This window comes from Xiphophorus couchianus, chromosome 14 (assembly GCF_001444195.1).
Source record: "Xiphophorus couchianus chromosome 14, X_couchianus-1.0, whole genome shotgun sequence".
Classification (NCBI taxonomy): Eukaryota; Metazoa; Chordata; class Actinopteri; order Cyprinodontiformes; family Poeciliidae; genus Xiphophorus; species Xiphophorus couchianus.
The window spans coordinates 12,414,666-12,433,340 of NC_040241.1; the positions used below are offsets into that span (position 1 = coordinate 12,414,666).

The 18,675-nt window shown below is 39.6% G+C and overlaps 2 protein-coding genes across 2 annotated transcripts; one reads left to right on the top strand and one right to left on the bottom strand.

The window, feature by feature from the left end:
* Positions 1-289: 289 nt before the first annotated feature.
* elp5 (elongator acetyltransferase complex subunit 5) lies at positions 290-3,468 on the bottom strand. The gene is made up of 8 exons (XM_028038894.1): positions 3,187-3,468; positions 3,040-3,100; positions 1,901-1,981; positions 1,545-1,756; positions 1,219-1,394; positions 1,042-1,137; positions 860-960; positions 290-754 (listed from the first exon to the last, which is right to left on the bottom strand). Exons 1-8 carry the CDS (start codon positions 3,239-3,241, stop codon positions 646-648), a joined length of 891 nt encoding a protein of 296 aa, XP_027894695.1. The 5' UTR covers positions 3,242-3,468; the 3' UTR covers positions 290-645.
* Positions 3,469-3,658: 190 nt separating this feature from the next.
* phf23b (PHD finger protein 23b) lies at positions 3,659-9,595 on the top strand. Its single transcript, XM_028038892.1, has 5 exons — positions 3,659-4,316; positions 5,503-5,534; positions 5,642-5,734; positions 7,104-7,716; positions 8,043-9,595. Exons 1-5 carry the CDS (start codon positions 4,289-4,291, stop codon positions 8,234-8,236), a joined length of 960 nt encoding a protein of 319 aa, XP_027894693.1. The 5' UTR covers positions 3,659-4,288; the 3' UTR covers positions 8,237-9,595.
* The last annotated feature ends 9,080 nt before the right edge of the window (positions 9,596-18,675 follow it).

The window sequence follows — 18,675 nt, forward strand, 5'->3', positions numbered from 1 at the left end:
CTGTAACAGTTAAAGCTGGAACAGACAAACGCTAAAAGACGTGCAGCTGTAAATGGTTCTTAGAAGTACTGACTCAGGATTCTGAATACATATGAATGCATGCAAAAGTATTTAACGTTCTTTTGGAATCCAAAGTATTTTTGAATTTGAATTACTCCTGAAAAAAACGAAGACAACTAATGAGACTGACAGCGATGCAACATCTGAGAGCTATAGGCTTGTAGAAAAAACTTATATAAGTATATGTATATATATATAATCATTAGTTCTTTCAATAACTTTGACCGTATTCCCCCATAACACTCTTTTTATTTTATATACTACTATAGAGGGTAAACAGAAGCTACCACACTAATTCATAACGTACATCTTTCCTAAAAACATCAACAACTTAGATAAAAAAAAGTTATCAGTTGTTTATTGATCTGAAAAACTAAACATAACAAAAAATAAAGCTTAAAATTAAGAAGTAGTTTACATTTCATAAAGATTGAATAGATGTCTTGTAGAAAATTAAAGTTGTGTGGTTTAGCATCTTTAAACTCGATAAGACAGGAAGGAAACAACGTCAATAATTGCACTATTTCGGCTGCATAGAGGAGATAATGCAAATATCTTTTGAACAGCGTTCATCAAGCCTTGACCCTAGACATCAAGGTCATCATCAGGGTCCTCCTGGTCATAGTCATCATTGGCATCAGGCTCATACAGAATCCGCCCAGAACCTGGACCTGGATGGAGCAGAGCCGTTTTTCTGCAACGTTAAAAGAAAGACAATTTTACAACTTACAATATGTACATATAGTTTTAAAAACCTTTTAAATGTAAGGACATATAACATCATTGAAGAGATTCTGACTTCTCTTTGCTGAAGACGAAAGGCAGGGTGAGTTTCTGCTTGGCCTCTAACTCTGAATCAGACAGTCGAAGGTTGAAGGTCAAGTTAGCTGTTGGGTCCGTCTGTTGACACACAAGGAGGATCAGTTTCAGCACCTGTCATTTCATGAGTCCCAGCTCTGTTCAGGATGTGTTGAACTGCACCTGCTCTTCCTCTGTGCTATTGGTTTTATGTTCAGCATGGCTGGGCTTGCTCAGAATGGTCACTGTGAAATCCTCTGCGATGCAGAATATCTCCTCCTGAGGGTCAAATGAAAGCTATCAGTAATTCAAAGCAGAATACTAGCCAAACAAAGTAGCCTACATATAAATGCTTCTTACATCTTGCATAACTTTCCCTGATTTGGAGCGCTTTGTTACTCTTGCCACCGCTTCTTTTCCCTTCACTCCAGGTGCCACGGAGATGAGAGAAGTTGCCAAGTGGCAGACGCTTCCCACGGTGCCCCTCTGATGCATATCTGTGTGGAGCAGGCCAATAACAGCTCTCACAGCTCCCCCTAATGAAAATAGAAAATAATACATCAGTGGAAAAAAGTTCTACAGCAACTTAAAGCCCCAAATGGAAATTTCGTTGAATTCTGTTCAATGACAATAAATGCTATCTAATCTAATCTAATCAAATGACAGAAACAAGTTGTTTGATTCACCTTTTCGTAGCTGCTGAAGTGTCTGGCAGACAGCAGGCGGAGTCTTATGTCTCAATATCCAAGACAGAGAATCGATGACGAGCACAGCTGGCTTTGGTTGTGATGTTTGTTTGACCAAGTTTGTGAGGTCCTCCAAGCTGAACTGTTGAACTGTGAAATTTGGGTGACCAGTCCACCCGAGGGGATCTGAATAGGCATTGTGAATATGTAGCCTGAAAATAAAAATATTTTTTGGTTTAATTACTGTGCTTTGAAAAACTTTTTATAAACCTTGAAGATTTATATAGTTTGTCATGCTGTAACTGCAGAATTTTATGTGTTTCCTAATCTATTTGATTTGTGTTGGTTTCAATTACCTCTGAGTGTCTGAAGGTTTCAATCCATCTTTCAGCTCTTCTTCACTCACATCAAAACACAGGATATGTATAACTTCCTCCCTGGCAACAGAAAATATATTTAGAAAAAGATTATAGTTATTTTTCAGTGCAGGAATATACATTCATCCATTATCTATACTGGCTTGTTCTTGCGTGAGGAGCTAATACCTATCTCCAGCTGTCATTGGGCATAATGACAGCTGGAGGTTTTCTGGGGTACACCCCCAGAGAAAAACATAAGAATTGAATTGATTTTCAAAAACAAGATTTTAATGCACAAGTTTGAGGTTATGGCGGATTTTCTCCAATTTATCCAAGGTAATATTTCTACAGCCAGGTTCAAACATAAATAGACTTAAATAATGTTTGGATAAATGGAACATAGAAATTTGCACCAAAAAAAAAAAAATCACTTTTATTGCCGTCAACAAGCTTCTGGCATAATTTTTACTGTTCCTATAAAAAACACTAAACTTCATTTAAATTGATAAGTTTCGAGTTGCTTTTATAAATTCTTAAACCAGTTTTGATGTTACCACCAGCATGCTTGACATTTGGTGTAGTGTTGTTAGTTTTGAAAGTCTCACCTTGATTCCCCCACACAAACTTCTTATTCTTATGAAAAATGTATATTTGTTTTTGTCTGACCATAAACCCTTTTTTATTTTGTCCAGGTGGACAGCCACAGATTGAATCAAGTTGAAAGGTGTTGATTTTGGATCAGGTGGCTTCTTTTTCGATCAGTACTTGATTAGTTCTTGCTAAAATTAACAGTAATATTTTTGACTTGCAGACACAATGAGACAATGATGTCGAAAAAAACGGGACTAAAACTCAATAAAGCAGCCTAAGATCAAACATCTGAAATTACTCCATCCATTACTTACCAACCTGCTTAAATATCCGCTATTTCAGCCAATACATGTTATTGAATATCTAACCAGAAATGACAGAATTCTGCAGACTGTGACAAAACAAGTGCGGCGTTTATCTGCAAAATGTTAATGGACGATTCATCAAGCATGAGTGTGGATGTTTGTGTAATTTTGATCCTGAGAGAATATGAAGAAATCCGTGTTAAATTCACATTTGTATTTTTTATTAGCACAGCATTGTACCTGTTTAAGGCAGCAGTGATGAAGCTCTTCAGAAGATCTCGTCCTGAGTACCTGCAGGAGTCTGTTGGTGATAGATGTTTAGCAATGCATTAGGTCAACTCAAACTGTTAGAGTGTTATTCGTTACTGCAATATTAAAAACGTTTACCTCGTATTATTAGAAACCCGCCACTCTCAATGCCTTGCAGTAATTCAGACAACATGGTTGACTACAGTGTACTAGTATCTACGGCTAATTAGCATGCTTCTACATTAGCACATGTTTAAGCTACAGAAAATAGACAAAAACTATTGAATTAATTAAACGGAAAAACGGATAGCACCTCTTTATCATACATGTGTACATTTAAATTAGCTAAAAGCTATTATTTCTAGGTTGTTAAGCTATTTTGTTTTGCTTGGTTAGCATGTTTTGGTTGCCCACGATCATAAAACATCATATCCCATGCTTCCTATGATCATGGGTACCTGGGTAATGTAGTTTACGGGCGTTTACTGTCACTGTCGCGTGACAGTGTAAGTGCTACAGAAAGACTACGTTACCCAGCATTCATAATTGGCATTAGACCGTAGCCGCTTCAGGAGGGTTGGTGGTAGATTGGATCAGCTCCGCGGACCGAACCCGCCCTCTGTCATCCTACCAGCCTATCCGCGAACGCTATGTAATCTTGGTAACCAATCAGAGAAGAGGAATCCCTCTAGCTGTGCTCTTCTGGGCGATCTTGTCTAACGACACCCTCCCCTTTTTGCCTCCTAGAGAAGCTGCTGCCGCGCGGAATAAAGCCCAAAGTCTAGTGGGTTTGTACACCCAGAAGGAAGAATCGACAAACTTCATGCGAGAGCTTCTCACCATGAATGTGTATATAGCATTTGTGCTAATTTGAGGATCATACACTTCCTTCTTCGCTTTAGCGATGGGTTTTGCAAATGCAAGCTCGAAATACGCGGATCTTAAAAGCTCGCCACGCTAGGCGACAGAGGAATTACTATTTTTTGACTTTTAAAAAAAAAGTGGTTTGTTTGTGCTCGGTTAACGGCTGCCGTTGTTACAGATCTTGGCCGAGGGATCTCCACAAGTTTGGTCCTATTGTGGACCGTCTTCACGAAGACTTTCTCTCCCTAGTCCTTAGTGTCCTTGGCTTCTTTTTACCCGGGCGATAAGGTGCAACCACGCCGGGGGAAGGCTGCTGCTCTCCGGCTAGCTGAGAAGCGGCTTCTCCTTGAACCGGGGCCTCGTCGGCTAGGCGACAATGCTCGACATAATGTCTGACCACCAAGGTATGTATGATAAAGATCGTTTAGAAGTGATTGCTCCAACATTTGCAGTATAACGACGTTTTAACGGTCAACAGCCGTTTTACGGGTTTTAAGCCCCGTAAGTTGTGACTAATGCTACCGCTACGTTTTAGTTGCGTAGGTAGGCTGTATTAATAGCTGTGCTCGCCTCCTGCTAATCCACTTAATGTTGTTAATGTACCGAAAAAATATAACTGCAGCGAAATGGGTGTAGTTTTAATGTAGCTACTGTAGTTTTATAGTAAAATTGGGTATGTGGGTCTGGCTAGTTAGCTAACGCGCCGAATCATACAGCTAAGGCTAAAAGCTAAATACAAGCTAATCAATAATTCGATCTCTGGGCATATTTAAATGCGCTTTCAAGCAAAGTACTAATTGAAATACGTTGCCAAAAATTGCAATTTTAAAATCTGATTGGAAGTTAAGAACTGTAATAAACCAGACACGCCCGATTAAACGTTAGCAGCACCTCGCTAGCCCCAAGTTAGCACACAAGCTTCTTCTCCTTCCAACTTCCATTTCAAGAAAAGCCAGCGTGAAGTGACCGATGACCAACACCAATCCACAGCCCGAGTCCAACCGACATGAAAAGTAACGCGTGTGTCTGACTAGAGAAGCACAACTGTCTGAATTTAATGCTTTATCTTCAAACTGTTTGGCCATTTAGCTCTTTTTTTTTTTTTTTTTAAAAAAACCTTAGTTTAAATACCAGTAGCAGCTCCACAGAGCAAACCTATTGATGATTGTCTGCTGATTAAATCCACATACATAAATATGGTTGACATGAACATTTCGATGTGAACTAGAGTGGCTTAAAACGACTCGCAGACACTGAATAGCTGACCTCCGTTGTGGTTGTTCGGGGGTGTTACTATTAGCTAGCGCTGTCGCCTGCTGGATTTCTTCGGTTTTGTGTCGCAACTATTCCCACCTCTCGGCGCTGTTGTGAGTTTAAAGTTACTAATCGAGCCAGACTTTTAAATAAAGCCCTTCATGCTTGTCGTTAATAATCCCCATTAAGTTATTGGCCCGGGTTAGCCTGCTAATGCTAGTGTTAGTTCACTCGTCTTGCAGCGCTCCTTCAGGCAACAATGTAGTGTCATTTTATGTCACACAAGCGGGCTCGGTTGCAATTTAAAGAAACGTTTTGTTTGTTTGTCTCCCACAGATTCACTTTTGACGTGTAAAACGGAGCCCTTGGTGAGCCCATTTATTATTATGGTCATTCATTTGGAGTTAGCTGTAGGCTGAAGCTTGACGCTGATGAGATTTACTTCCTCTAACAGCAGCCTTACTATTTTCTGTAGCCCCCAGAAAGAAAAAAGAGGACTGTTGAGGACTTCAACAAGTTCTGCAGCTTTGTTCTGGCTTATGCAGGCTACATCCCCAGTCCAAAAGAGGTGAGCTGTTTTCTTTTTTTTTCTTTATTTATTAGACCATTACTACAAATGTTAGCTAGCTATGTTTCATTTGATCAGTTTGCAACACACGAAGATGTACACAAACTCTTCTGCTGTTGTAGTTCCATAGTATTTGCTTCAGCATTTGTTCCTAGGAGACCTAAAACAGTTGTCCAAATGAAGCCCTCGGTGTCCGATTCCCCGCCTGATTAAGACGTGTCCCTGCTTCAACAAATCTGATTCAAATAAATGAAGCAAGTGTGGCAGAGGCCCCGGTAATGACCCATTAATAAAAATCAGGAGGGTTACTGCTGGGAAGCATCCTAAGCACTCTGGATTCTGGCCCTCAAGCACTGAAACGGTGCACAGCTGTTTTAGGATACTTTAGACGCTAAAGTGAGTTAGTTTGTCTGCTGGGATGGACAAAGCTGCCAGGGTGACGTGTTTTTACAGAAAAGTGTTTTTTTTTTTTTTACATTTGCAGCATCTTAAAAAGCAGCTCTCTTGTAGTTAAGTTGAGGTTCTGTAGTTTGCCAACATGTCCTCTGAAGGGTGGGAGCCTAAATACCAGCTGCGATATTTTCAGTGCTGACGTCTGGGTTTGATTCTTTTGGAAATATAAAATTATGAAAAATGTATGTATATTTCTTTTTTCTTTCACTCCAAATATACATTTGTGATCAGGGATTTTGCCTCCAGTTTGTTTAAATGGTGCCTGACTTTTGACTTGTCTTATCAGAACTTTATTTGGGTAACCGATTTCTATTTTTAAGTTCCTGAAAAAGGACCCACAGATTACTGCACATTCGTTGAAAATAAGAGCTGCTTTCGTTTAGTCAGGATCATGTCTTAAACCAGAGTTTTTAAATGGCACTGAGTTGTCTGGTCTAGATTCCATTTTAACCACTGAATCTCCCGTTTTTGAATTTTTACCAAATCTCGTCGTTTTTAGACTAATCCAGTGATTTATCAAGTCTGTTACTCTAGATGCGAATGAAAGCAGTGAAAAGCATCTCTAACAAACTGACTAAGAGCCAACTTTCTCATTGTGCTTTTTGAGAGTTGTAGAATTTGATATGTTTTGCAGCTTAAATGTCCAGTATGATCTAAAAGGTCCTGGGAAAAATCTCCACTTTTCCAGTTTGATGAAATATGGGATTTAGAAATGAAAAATTTCAACGCTGCAGCATGAGAATCGCTTGGGATTCACAAGCAGGAAAGTTGAGACCTAGAAAGAAGCATCACATAAAACGGATGTTTTTTTGTCGTTTTTTTTTTTTTTTCCAACAAAACCTTCAAATGTAGCATTAGTGCCTCCTGTTTGTGAGATAACGGAGACGAACTCTTAATATTCACGTTTTATCTGCAGGAAAGTTCCTGGTCTCCAACTTCGTCCAGCTCGGCGCACAGCTCAGGGCTGTCGGCGGACGGGGGTGGCGGGGGCAGCAGCTCCATTGGCAACGCCTGGCCGGACGGGAGCTCCGACATCCACACCATCCACACGTTTGTGCGCAAAGCCCGCGCGAACAAGGGCAAGAACATTCGGCGCATGCACTCCGACAGCACCCTGCTGGACAAGATGCGCCTCAAAGACTCTCTGTACGACAGCCAGGCCAGCGCCAAGGCCGAGCGCAAGAAGGACAAGAAGCTGAAAAAGCTGTCTCTGGGCTCGGCCACGACGGCGCCGGACAGCGGCAGCAGCGAGGGCGAGAAGCGGGCCCGCATCAAGCGCAGCAAGAACTCCTCCAAACAGCCAAAAGCGAAGAAGCTGAAGAGCTCCGCCGCCCAGAGCGAGACGGACTCGGAGACGCGGAATTCGCACGCCGAGGTCCGAGCCGCCAGGGAGGAGCTGGCGTCTCACGGCGGCTCCTCCTCCAGCATCCACGGCCTGGGGAAGCCCGACGAATCCATCAGGGAAGCGGAGATGAGCTCCAGCGAGGGCGAGACATGGATCGCAGACGAAGATATCATGGTGGAGTCGGGTACGATAACCGATTATTTTAGTAATCGACCCATCTCTGGATTAGTCTGATCAAAAATGGCACATCCTGCAGGTTTTTCAAACCTTTTTTTTTTAAATTCAGTATTAGATGTAAATGAATAATCCAATTAGTTTTTAATTAAGAAAGTAAACATTTTATTGGCTAAGATACAATAAGATTTTTGCCCAGTTTTTAGCTTAATTACTGCTCTGACTAATGATTGTCCACCTGCAGTCCAGTCCAGTCTGCATACTCCAGTTGACGATTAACCAGTTGCTAAATCAGTTGATGTCCACTAACTACAATCTCTCAATCTACTACCGCAGGCGACGACTCGTGGGACCTGATCACCTGTTACTGCGGGAAGCCATTCGCCGGGCGGCCGATGATCGAGTGCAACCAGTGCGGCATATGGGTGCACCTGTCGTGCGCGAAGATCAAAAAGTCCAACGTTCCCGACATCTTTTACTGTCAGAAGTGCAGAGACTTGCGGCGGTCGGGACACAAAAAGGACACCTAAGAAGGACGTTCTCCGCTGTCCTCTCGACAACTCACTTAACTCCGATGCCTACAGCCAAAACAGCCTAAATTCTCACCTGGGAGGCAACTGGTTCTGCAGTTGCACAAATTATTTTGACAATCAAAACAAAACAAAAAAACCAACAAAAAAAAAACATATCTATTTATCCCTGGCGTGTTTTTTTTTTTTGTTTCTTTGTTTTTTCCCACCCCCATTTCTTTTTGCGGACTGTGAAGAACCGGTGGCAGTAGAGAGAACCATTTGTTGCTTTATTAATTCCCACACTAATTGGCTTTGTGCATATTTTTGATTTTTTTTTTTTCTTCCTCCCGAGGGTGCTATTTTTTCCCGACTTGTAAATTTGTATCTAAAAGAATACCAATCCAAGTTAGACGTATATTTCGCATTGACTTAAAATTGTAACTTATTGTATAGCTCAAAAGGAAAAGGAAATTGTCACTCCAGTTAATTTGCTTAAATTATGTCACGGATGTTCGACGGGCAGCTTTTTTTTTTTTTTTTCCCCCTCCTGGAAGTTTAATTTCAGAGGCGCTTTATTTCAGTCAGTGGCGCTCCTCGAACGTCGGCGTATAAAGTTCTCGCTTCTCTCACGCAAGAGTTGATTAATTTATTAAAATTTGCAAACTCATCGCAGTAGGTATGTTGCATATAGATCTTTCTTTTTTGTTCTTTCTTCCCAGGAGTGTTGAGAGAGGAAAAAAAAAAGTAAAAACCCAGATATGTTTCCACTGACATTCACTGAGTTGAATGTCTTTGGCTCATTAATCCGTCATCAGTAGCCAACTTGCTTTTGAACGAGATTCACAGAGGAAATCTGTTCAGCTTGGTTGTTTTTGAGTGGGTTTTTTCTTTTTAATCATCTCATCTTTATAAGAGTTTTGGTTTGTTGTTGTAAAGCACCTGGTTACGGCTCCTTGTGTTGTCAAGGTTGAGCCTGGGCTCGTTTAGGAACGGCTGTAAAATATGTTTTATTTCATATAACTGTTTTATTCCTTGGCTTTTTGTTTCTTTCCCGTCAAGTGGGAGCAGAGATGTGCCCGCTTCAGGACAAGAGATCGTCTCGCCTAGAGAACAAAGTTGTGTACAAAAGTGTAAGTTGAGGCTGCATAGGTTGTGGCGTTGTTTATTTTCTACCCATTGTATTTCGTTGTTGGTTGGGAGAGTCTTAGCAAGTCTCCGGGAGTAGTTGCGCTCTCTGTACAACTTCAGTTCTGTGTACATATCCTGTTCTTCGACAACTTGTACATATGTGAAAGTGAAAAGAGAGAATACCCAAGCAAAGTCTATATTTTCTGCAGTCCGATATTGTTTTTCTTTAACTGTAGCTCGAATAAAAAATAAAAAAAAATCTTTGGGATCTTAAATCGTGTACCAATAACTTCACACACACACACACACACTGTAAAACCATTTTTATTTTTAAATGAGTTTAGGCGCACAACAAAACAGTTATGCTTGTCCTCTGCCACTAGAGGGAGATGTTTGAAAAGAATCCCACCTTAGTTTGGTCATGAATTAAATACAAATAGTTGAATAAATACAAAAGATAGCTGCAGAAAAATCCTGGCTCATACGGCGGAGAGGTGTGTCAGTTTTCCCCATAGACAGGTTTCTTTTCCTAATGGGCAGGAAAAAACAATTAGTACACTTTAAATATTTTCTTTTTTTATTATGTGGAAGAATCGCTGGGACTTTTAAATAAGGTAAAATTCATCTATCTGCTATTACTATTATAACAATCTTGGTGTCATTTCTTTTTTAACTGCCACACCAATTTACTGTTTATACGTACTGAAATCAAGTGATGTAGTGAATTTCCTAGTGGAACAAATTTAACTCAGAATAAACGAGTAACTACCAAGAAAACTAAAAAAATGTTTGCAGGACAGGAAATTGTTTGGGGATTTAAAACGGGGTCCAAATATGAAGGTCGTCTTAAAGAGCTATTCCTGTATGGTCTTCATGAAATATAGGGCTGAAATATATTTTCCCAACTCCTGTGAAGCTGGCGCTTTAATTTGCTTTACTTGAAGATTTTCCGTCCCATATTTAAAGAAAAATCCCCCTTAAATTTCTCGATTTTTTTTAAATTTACATTTCAACATACTGAAATTGAAATTTCGCAAGTTGCAAAATTTGACAGCTTTAGAAAAATCCAATTTTTACTTTGAGTTCATTTATTTAGTCCGGGACAAAAAGTAAACTAAAACAACCACAACCCTAACAAAGTAAGACATCTCTAAAACAAACGGAGCTGGAAATATGTTTCTAGGAACTTTTAATTAGTGCTCCGTGATTTCCCTGTGGAATAAATATGATGCGACACAGACTTATCTTTGCCGCTGTTCAAAATGGCAAAGACGAGCGAGCATGCCATTCAGATACGACATATCTGAAAATAATTGCTCGCTTAAGCATGCCGATATCTACAATTGGATCAATAATTTAGAAGTTAGCTGGAAAAGTGACGAGTCTGGATGAGGAGCCACGTTTATGTCGCTGCCATCCAAAGATAGGACAATAAGCATCAAGTCGTTGTCTTAGGGGTCATCAAGTCGTCATAAAAAATATTTTAAAGCTTTTGTATGCATCAGTACGACTCTGTATAAAGATATGATTTCTTACCTTTCGGTTTCGAGAGCTGGGTATCTGAAAACGGCCAATGGAGTCCAGAGGAGCGATTTTCCTCCTGAAAGTCCCCAGAAAGGTTAAATTCAGCTCAGCTAAAAATGATTCATCCTGTAGTTTATTTTCCTTTATGCAGTTGTAAACTTCAACTTAATCCTGTCAATCTACAAAAGCAATACTTTTCAGGATGTCATTCCACCTCTATACTTTTTATTTGTTGTAGTGTGCATGTTTGAAGTTCATTTTCTTTATTATTTTTAACATGCACTCACAAAAGGACTTCCTCCTGACAGAATAAACTCAAATTCTGATCTCCATCTCCTACATCTAACAGCACTTCCTGCGTCCTCACCTCTTGTCGTTGGCTTTGTGGTTGCTCAGGTTCTGGTTCCTGTTCTGGCTCTGCACAGAACCGGTCAGCGTTGGGTCGACGGGGGTCTCGGAGGGATCGTCCGCACCCCTCCGTACCTCTCCTGCGTCGCCCACAGAGAGGTCCCCCGTGTCCACGGCATCGGACAGGTGGTGAAAGACCTCGTGATCCGGCCAGTGGACCTCCTGAGAGCAGAAACCAAGACGTCACCAAATCCCTGCAGGTGTTTGGGTCTGACTGTTCGGGTGTGTGAGGCGGGGAATCTCACCCTTTTGGGTTTCCTTGGTATCACAGCAGCAGAAATTTGCTCTAACAGCATGAAGAGAGCAAGCAGTGGAAGCACACATCTGGAGCAGATCATCTGGGAGGAGGAATTCATGCACATGCATCAGTACAGGAATCAATAGAACGAGGCATAAATATGAAGGCGCTCACCTTGAATAGTCTCTTTAGGTTTCTCCGCTCAAAGATCTGGACTGCAGCTCTGCGGGGTCTGTGCTGCTGACCAGTGTGGAGGCTATTTGTAGGCCTGGACGCAGGGTGGGTTTATATTATGGGACTATAATGGGGCTGTTTAGGGTCATTGTTTGTGTGTGTGTTCAGACAAACCAATTAAATCTGCCGCCTTACTGGCCGGTGTTTTCAGGATTTTTTTTTTTAAGTCTCTACAGTCGGTTTTTGGACGATGACAACATGCCTCAACACACGTACATACATGCACATTACACACCCTCAGCGAGGACAGATGGCGGCGCGATAAGGCCACATTGTTGAGGATGTTGTTACTTTCTCCATCATGGGTTCGCCTGGAGGCGCTGTGTTGACCTCAGGCCAGTTTCAGCTGGTTTTATCCTTTCATATAAACCTCCTGCCAAATATTAGACCCACACTCACACACACATGCTTCAGTTTTGTCTAGTTTTTTTTTTAATCTATTTCTTTAATACGATCACTGTTTTCCCAAAATTGCAGACACTGACGTTGGACGAGAAAGCGTAGCTCTCAATCTTCACTCTAACTCATCCCAAAGATGTTTTTTTTTATTGAAGTCAGGATGCTTGACCATACACTTGACTGGCCACAGCATCACAGGTCCTCCACCATACCTAACAGTGGGGATAAGTTGCTTCACCGCATGTCCATTCGGTGTTAAACCCTCAACCCACCTGGAATATTTGTTGCTGAAAAGCTCAAACTTAGTCTTGTCTGATGGAAGCACATCACGGTATATTTTAGCAGACAGTTGATGAGGGCTGTGTTTACAGGAAACCCTTCTACTGGAAGGACAGACAAGTACAACATTACACCTGACAATCTGGTGGGCAAATAAATACCATCTAACAGCTGCTAATAGTTATGAAGAGTCATGGGTTAATAATTAGATGTTAATGGAAACTCTGATCAACTATATAAATAAAAAAAAAGTTAAATTTAATTGATTTTCATAAATATTGAAATACAAGCAACTACTTTTAATGTAAGATATTTTTTAGTGTACTTAAATTAAAAGCTGCCAAAAACAAAGGCCTCTTCCTTCTACAACTGATTTTTTAAAATAATTTATTTATTTTACATGTACCTAACCTGTCCTTCTTGTCAGTTTCTGCATTAATAACAGAACAGCTGCAACGTTTCTACATCTCTGCAGTTCTCTCTTTTTTTTTAGGCATCATATTTATTACTGAAATGTTCCTATTATGACAGGAGTCAGCATAATCAGCCGTTCTACAAAAATGCACGTAAAAAACTAAGCAGGTGGAAGGTGGTTGAAAGTGACAGTGAGTGGATCTGGGCAGCAGATGTGCAAGTTTCTGTGCAAGATTTTTTACAGAAAACTAATCTGATTAAAGAAAACAAGCATTAATGCGTTATAATTTGTAAACCTGTATTGCTAATCACTGAGGTTTTTATTTGGTTTTATTGTCTGCACTAATTCTGCATTAGAAGAAGTCAAACAAAAGCTCTGGGAGATCGGAGATAGCACCAGGATGTCAGTGTGTGTGGTTATCTGGTGGACTCTGCAGATCACCACCCAACGCAGACCACACACACACACACACACACACACCCCTCCTTCTCCTACTCGGTTGTCGCCGGCCTGCTGCCTATGTCTCCAGAAAACAAAACAGAGGGGAGACAGAGCAGCCAGCCTGGATGGAGAGATTGGCGGAGGACGGGGCAGGCCGGGGGTCCGCTCCCTGGGTACGCTGGCAGAGACACGTTTTCACTTTTCCTCTTTTCCCACCCTGTCCTAATTATTGCTATTTTAGGATATCAAGACCCTCCAAAGATAGAGCAAGTGCTGATGGATGAGGGGAGAGTAAATAAACCATAACAGCATGTCGGCATGGGGCAGAGGCCAGATAGGCTGCGCTGATTACCTCCGTTATCAGCGACAGGCCTCATTAGGAGCCTGAGGTTGGGTGTGGGACATGCGTTTTGTTTTATTACAACACACAGACGCAAAAAGATGAAGATGTCGGCTCAGAGATCACTCTGAGGTTTGGCTTTTAGCTCAGAGGTCAGATAAGGATTCGTTTCATGTATTTAATTCAATTTTGATCATTTGATCCAGTATAACAGCGAAAATAAAGTTTGGAGACCAGAATTAGCTGAAATAATACCTGAAAAGACAATGAGTTATTCAACAAGGACTCTGACTAACTATGTTTGTTGTTCGCAATTGTGTAAAAACTTTATTTAAAAAAAAAGAATATTTAGGAATAAAAAGGAAAATTAACTCATTTTGAAAATAACTTTGAATCGGAACAAATAAAATTATATATATATATACTGTGTATATATATATATATATATATATATATATATATATATATATATATATATATATATATATATATATATATATATATATAGCCATTGAGCCATTGAGGTAAATTGCTTTTTTAAATAAAAAAATAAGCAGCTGATACATTTTTCTATTCTCATACTTATTCACTATTCTTTTTCTTTTCTTTTTTTCATTCTTCTTTTAATATAAAAAGAAGTGTTTAGGATGGAAATGTAGCCTTTATCTCTGCGTTCTCCAGGGTTCAAAATAAGTTTTACTGAGTGTCTTCATATTACTGTATGAATATGAATCCATCGCATCAGTCTCTATCCACGTGCTCATGGATTTCTTTTTTGTTTAATGAGCCATGCATGTGTTTGTTGTTTGTGTCCTCGTTACTCCGCCCCGGTCCAGTTCCCTATAAGTACCACACACTGCTAATTATAGCAGCAAACACAGACTCCCCTCTGCAGATGTGAGCATTCACCAAACAGATCAACACGAGGCAGAGCATCGCCGTGGAAACATCTTGCCAGTAATTGTTGGCAGAAACACTGACAGGGAGTCCAAGAAATTAAATGAGATCCCCTGTTAAAGCTGATGATTTGTATATTAAGAAATAGCCAGGATGTTTTGTTAAAGCAAGAAACAAACATGCAAGACTAACACCCCGAATGCGTGTTTTTTTTAATGATTATTCTGAATGCACCCATGCTCAATGGACTTCTTTAATTTACATTCATCATAGTCTTTGTCTTGAACAGGTGGAAAATCTTCCAAAATCAGTACTTTAAACCTTAATAAAAATGGTAGGGAACTGCACTCTAGTTTCCGCAAAATTACTTTACACGTCTTTTGAGACAAGAAACATTTCAAATTTTCATCACATCCGTCTCTTCGCATGGAGACTGATGTGAAAAGCAAAGTGTCTTTCCGTCAGCTGCCTGTGAGTGTGAAGCAGCAGAGTGGGAAGGGAAGTGTTGTTATTTTATGCTCCGTATAGCCAGAGAAAGTTAATTACTCTGCCTCTGATATCTCATAAAAAGGTCTTTTAACTACATGACATGCATAAAATTAGCAGATTTGAAACTAACCTTTCAAAACCTTTTAGACCTGAGACCAGTTACCACCCTACAGGTCTGATGTAAGTTAAAAACTCTTCTGTTGGATAATCGGTGAGTTTTACGTATAACTTTACTTTTGCAAGGTTTGTTGTTATACATTCTGATTAATTTTATATACAAGATGTATATTTTTCAGTCTTAGATCTGAAACTATCGTAAGACTTGTTACTATGAGCAACATTAAATCCTGGTGATTGTCTTCTCATTTTAACGTAAGACTCACTGAAGGTGTTGATTGGTCATCATATGCGTTTGCTATAACACTGCATGTCTATGCTTGACTTTCTGTTGCAGCTTCTGGTTTTGGTGTTTCACCCCAACATTGTCAGAGAGCCCCATCTGGCCTCCTGTTTGGAAATATTTTGTCGGCAAGCCTGGCAACTCCCTCGATGTTGCAAGCAGTAATGCAATTCGCTATTATCAGCCCTCCTGTTAAAGCTCTCTCCAAATAAATGGTTGCCATGGAGATGCGGTGGCCTGACGATGCTGATCCTTACTGCAGTTCTTGAACAGTGAGTTTTAGAGATTGTTTTCCTCCTATTCTGGCATTCTCACTGAAACAACGTAAACTTGGGTTTTCAGCCAAACTTGTGCGCAACAGTTTCATCTGTTTTAAAGTTTTTAATTATTGCACTAATTGCAGATATGGGTAAGGTTATCTTCTGGTCATTTTCTAACACTTAGGCTACAGCAATGGAAAGGATATGGATTAGAAATGGTTCAAATTAAACATAAAAACAAAGTTAAATAAAAATAATGCTAAAGTTACATTATTTCTTAGCATTTTCAACAGTGTGAGATAAGATAAACAATAAAAGATAATTTAATTTTAAGTATTTACATATCTTTAGCGGAGCTGAAAATAAATGGTTCTGTGATATAAATGAATACATAGTGCTGTTTAACTGAAGTGTCAGTATATTTGCAGTGTAAAATGTGACTTAATGTTTTTATTTTGGAAATTAAACTGTGTTGGCAATAGTTAAGAAAGCTTACTTATTTCTCTGGACTTGGTAATACATGTTGTGGGAACTTAGCACTGAAGACAATGCTGAAACTTAATTGTTGTGCCTCAAATGTATGAGATATAATGTCAAAAATTATTAAAATACACTCGTTCCTCTTGATCATAACCAAAGACCATAGTCTATAATATATGGCCTAGGCAGCAATTCTCAATTCTCAAAAAATTTCACCTTGCTAGTGTGTTTAGTTTTGGAATCCATGCCATATTACTTGTGGATATAATTACATCAGTAACCTTAGAGGTGAAAGAGAACCAGAAATTCACTTACAGTCCAACTTTAAGTAATGGGAAACCCATTAATCCACATGACGACATGATGATTCAATCTGATTAGGATCGAAAAGGCGCCATGGCGCCAATGTTTCACGGAATGTGAAAGGGTTGAGTTTCTGTTTTCTGAAGTTCTGGTGACCTCTAGTGGCTGTTATAGAAATGTGACAGCCAGATGAGACAGCAGCTCCCTGCAGCTGCATTGAATTTGTGCGAGAAGGCCACCTCCACCTCATAGTTTATTGTGCACAGGGCCGGCCCAAGCCTCCATGGGGTCCTAAGCGAAATTTGGTTTTGAGGCCCTCTAGTTCTGCTAACAATGTGGACTGGCTGAAGTCAGCAATCCGATCATCAGATCATTCACACACCTGCTTATTGCATCTCTGGCAGTGCTGTTTACATCATATACATTTATAATATAGGACACATTTATTGGTCAACCGATTTATCGATCAGTTGATTTCTGTGCGACGTTTTCCTTAATTTTGGGGGATCGTGATCGGTCGATGCTTACATGTGAAGCTGATCTTATCTTTGTCAGCAAAGGTTTAAAAATCAGTTTCTGTCCTCTTCTGCTCTACAGTGAGAGGTTTGACTGACAGACCGGCCCACCAGGTCGGGTTTGCATGTTTACAGTTAACAATATTCACCCCACTGTTGCCAACTCAGTGACTTTCTTGCTATATTTAGCGACATTTCAGACAAAAAAAATTCATATCAGCCAAACCCAAAATCAGCAGGTCAGGCTTTTTAAAGATCAGTAACCAGGGAACGGTCAGAAAACTGCAATCGTGCAGCCCTACACACATATCCATGACATTCTCTGATTACATAAATGTCTCTTAAGCGTTACTCCAATACCTAAAAATTAAATTTACACCAAGCGGGGCCCCTAGAGCAATTTATTTGTTTTCTTTTTATCAAGAAAATAATAATTTCTACATACATTATGAAATATATATTACTGTAAAAACAAATCAGTTCATAGTGAAAGTGTGTGTTTTTGATATAATGGCACGGAAATTATTACTAAAATAAAAAAATAAAATCAGTTCCACTGAAGTTCCCAGTTCCCTGGGGCCCTAAGCGGCTGCTTAGTTTGCTTATGCCTTGGGCCGGCCCTGATTGTGCATTCATATGCACATGGCATTACGGGAACCACTCTGCTTTCAAAGTAAGACTGGGTTTTCGTTGGGTGGAATAACTTTCCAGTAATTTTAACAAAAATAAATAAATAAAACAAAATCTAACAAATAAATAATTAAAACCTTTTTGTATACATGAAGGTATTCAAAACGAAACGAAGGTTATTTAGGCCAAAACTTGCCATTGATTTTAATAAAAAGTAAAATAAGATATAAGTAAACAAACATACAGATACATAAATAATAAGTAAATAAATATCTAAACAAACAAAGATGGCAGGCATAACCTTTGAGAATTTCAACGTCATACATTTTAAAATTTGGTTTCAGATAAAGAAGTGGAAACGGATATGCGCATTGCCGAATGAAACAGGGCGCCGTTTAAAGCTAAACACCCTGAGACACCCACAAGAAAAGCAACAGTTTGATGTTTATATACACTTTTTTAAAGTAAGAATGAAATTTTGACACACTTGTATTAGGACACTCTTGTATTTTTTAAATTAGTGTAAGTAGCTATAGAATAGATAATGGAGTTTAAAAAAAATTAGAGAACTGATTATTAAAATAAACGTTTGTTAATGATTCCTTTCTCCAGTTGTTAAAATTCAGTGACGGCCTCACCTGTCATAATGTTGATTTGTAATTCTCGTTTTTTTTATTATTCTAAATGTCAAAGTCAGATTATCTAAAAACAATGTGGTCACCTTCCTAAAATAATGGCCAAAGTCATTTTTTTTTGGTTGCCAAAATCACTTTTAGCAAACGACTTCGGCCGTTATTTTAGGAAGGTGAGCTTATGCTTTTATTCTGAAAGTACCGTAATGCTAGCTACATGTGCGCACTCGGAACTAGGTATAAGCCTCACCATTAATGCCTGTCCGCTTAATCGTCGAGTTGAACTTGACGTGAATAATTTACAAACAACACATTTCCACCTTTCACCCGTGGGTCGACTGGGTCGTCAAACATAATTTAAACATGATTTTTAACTCGAATGTGACTGGTTCCCGCCCATGTTCATGTTTGCGCCATGACGGGTTGCCTCCCTACAAGAACGCCC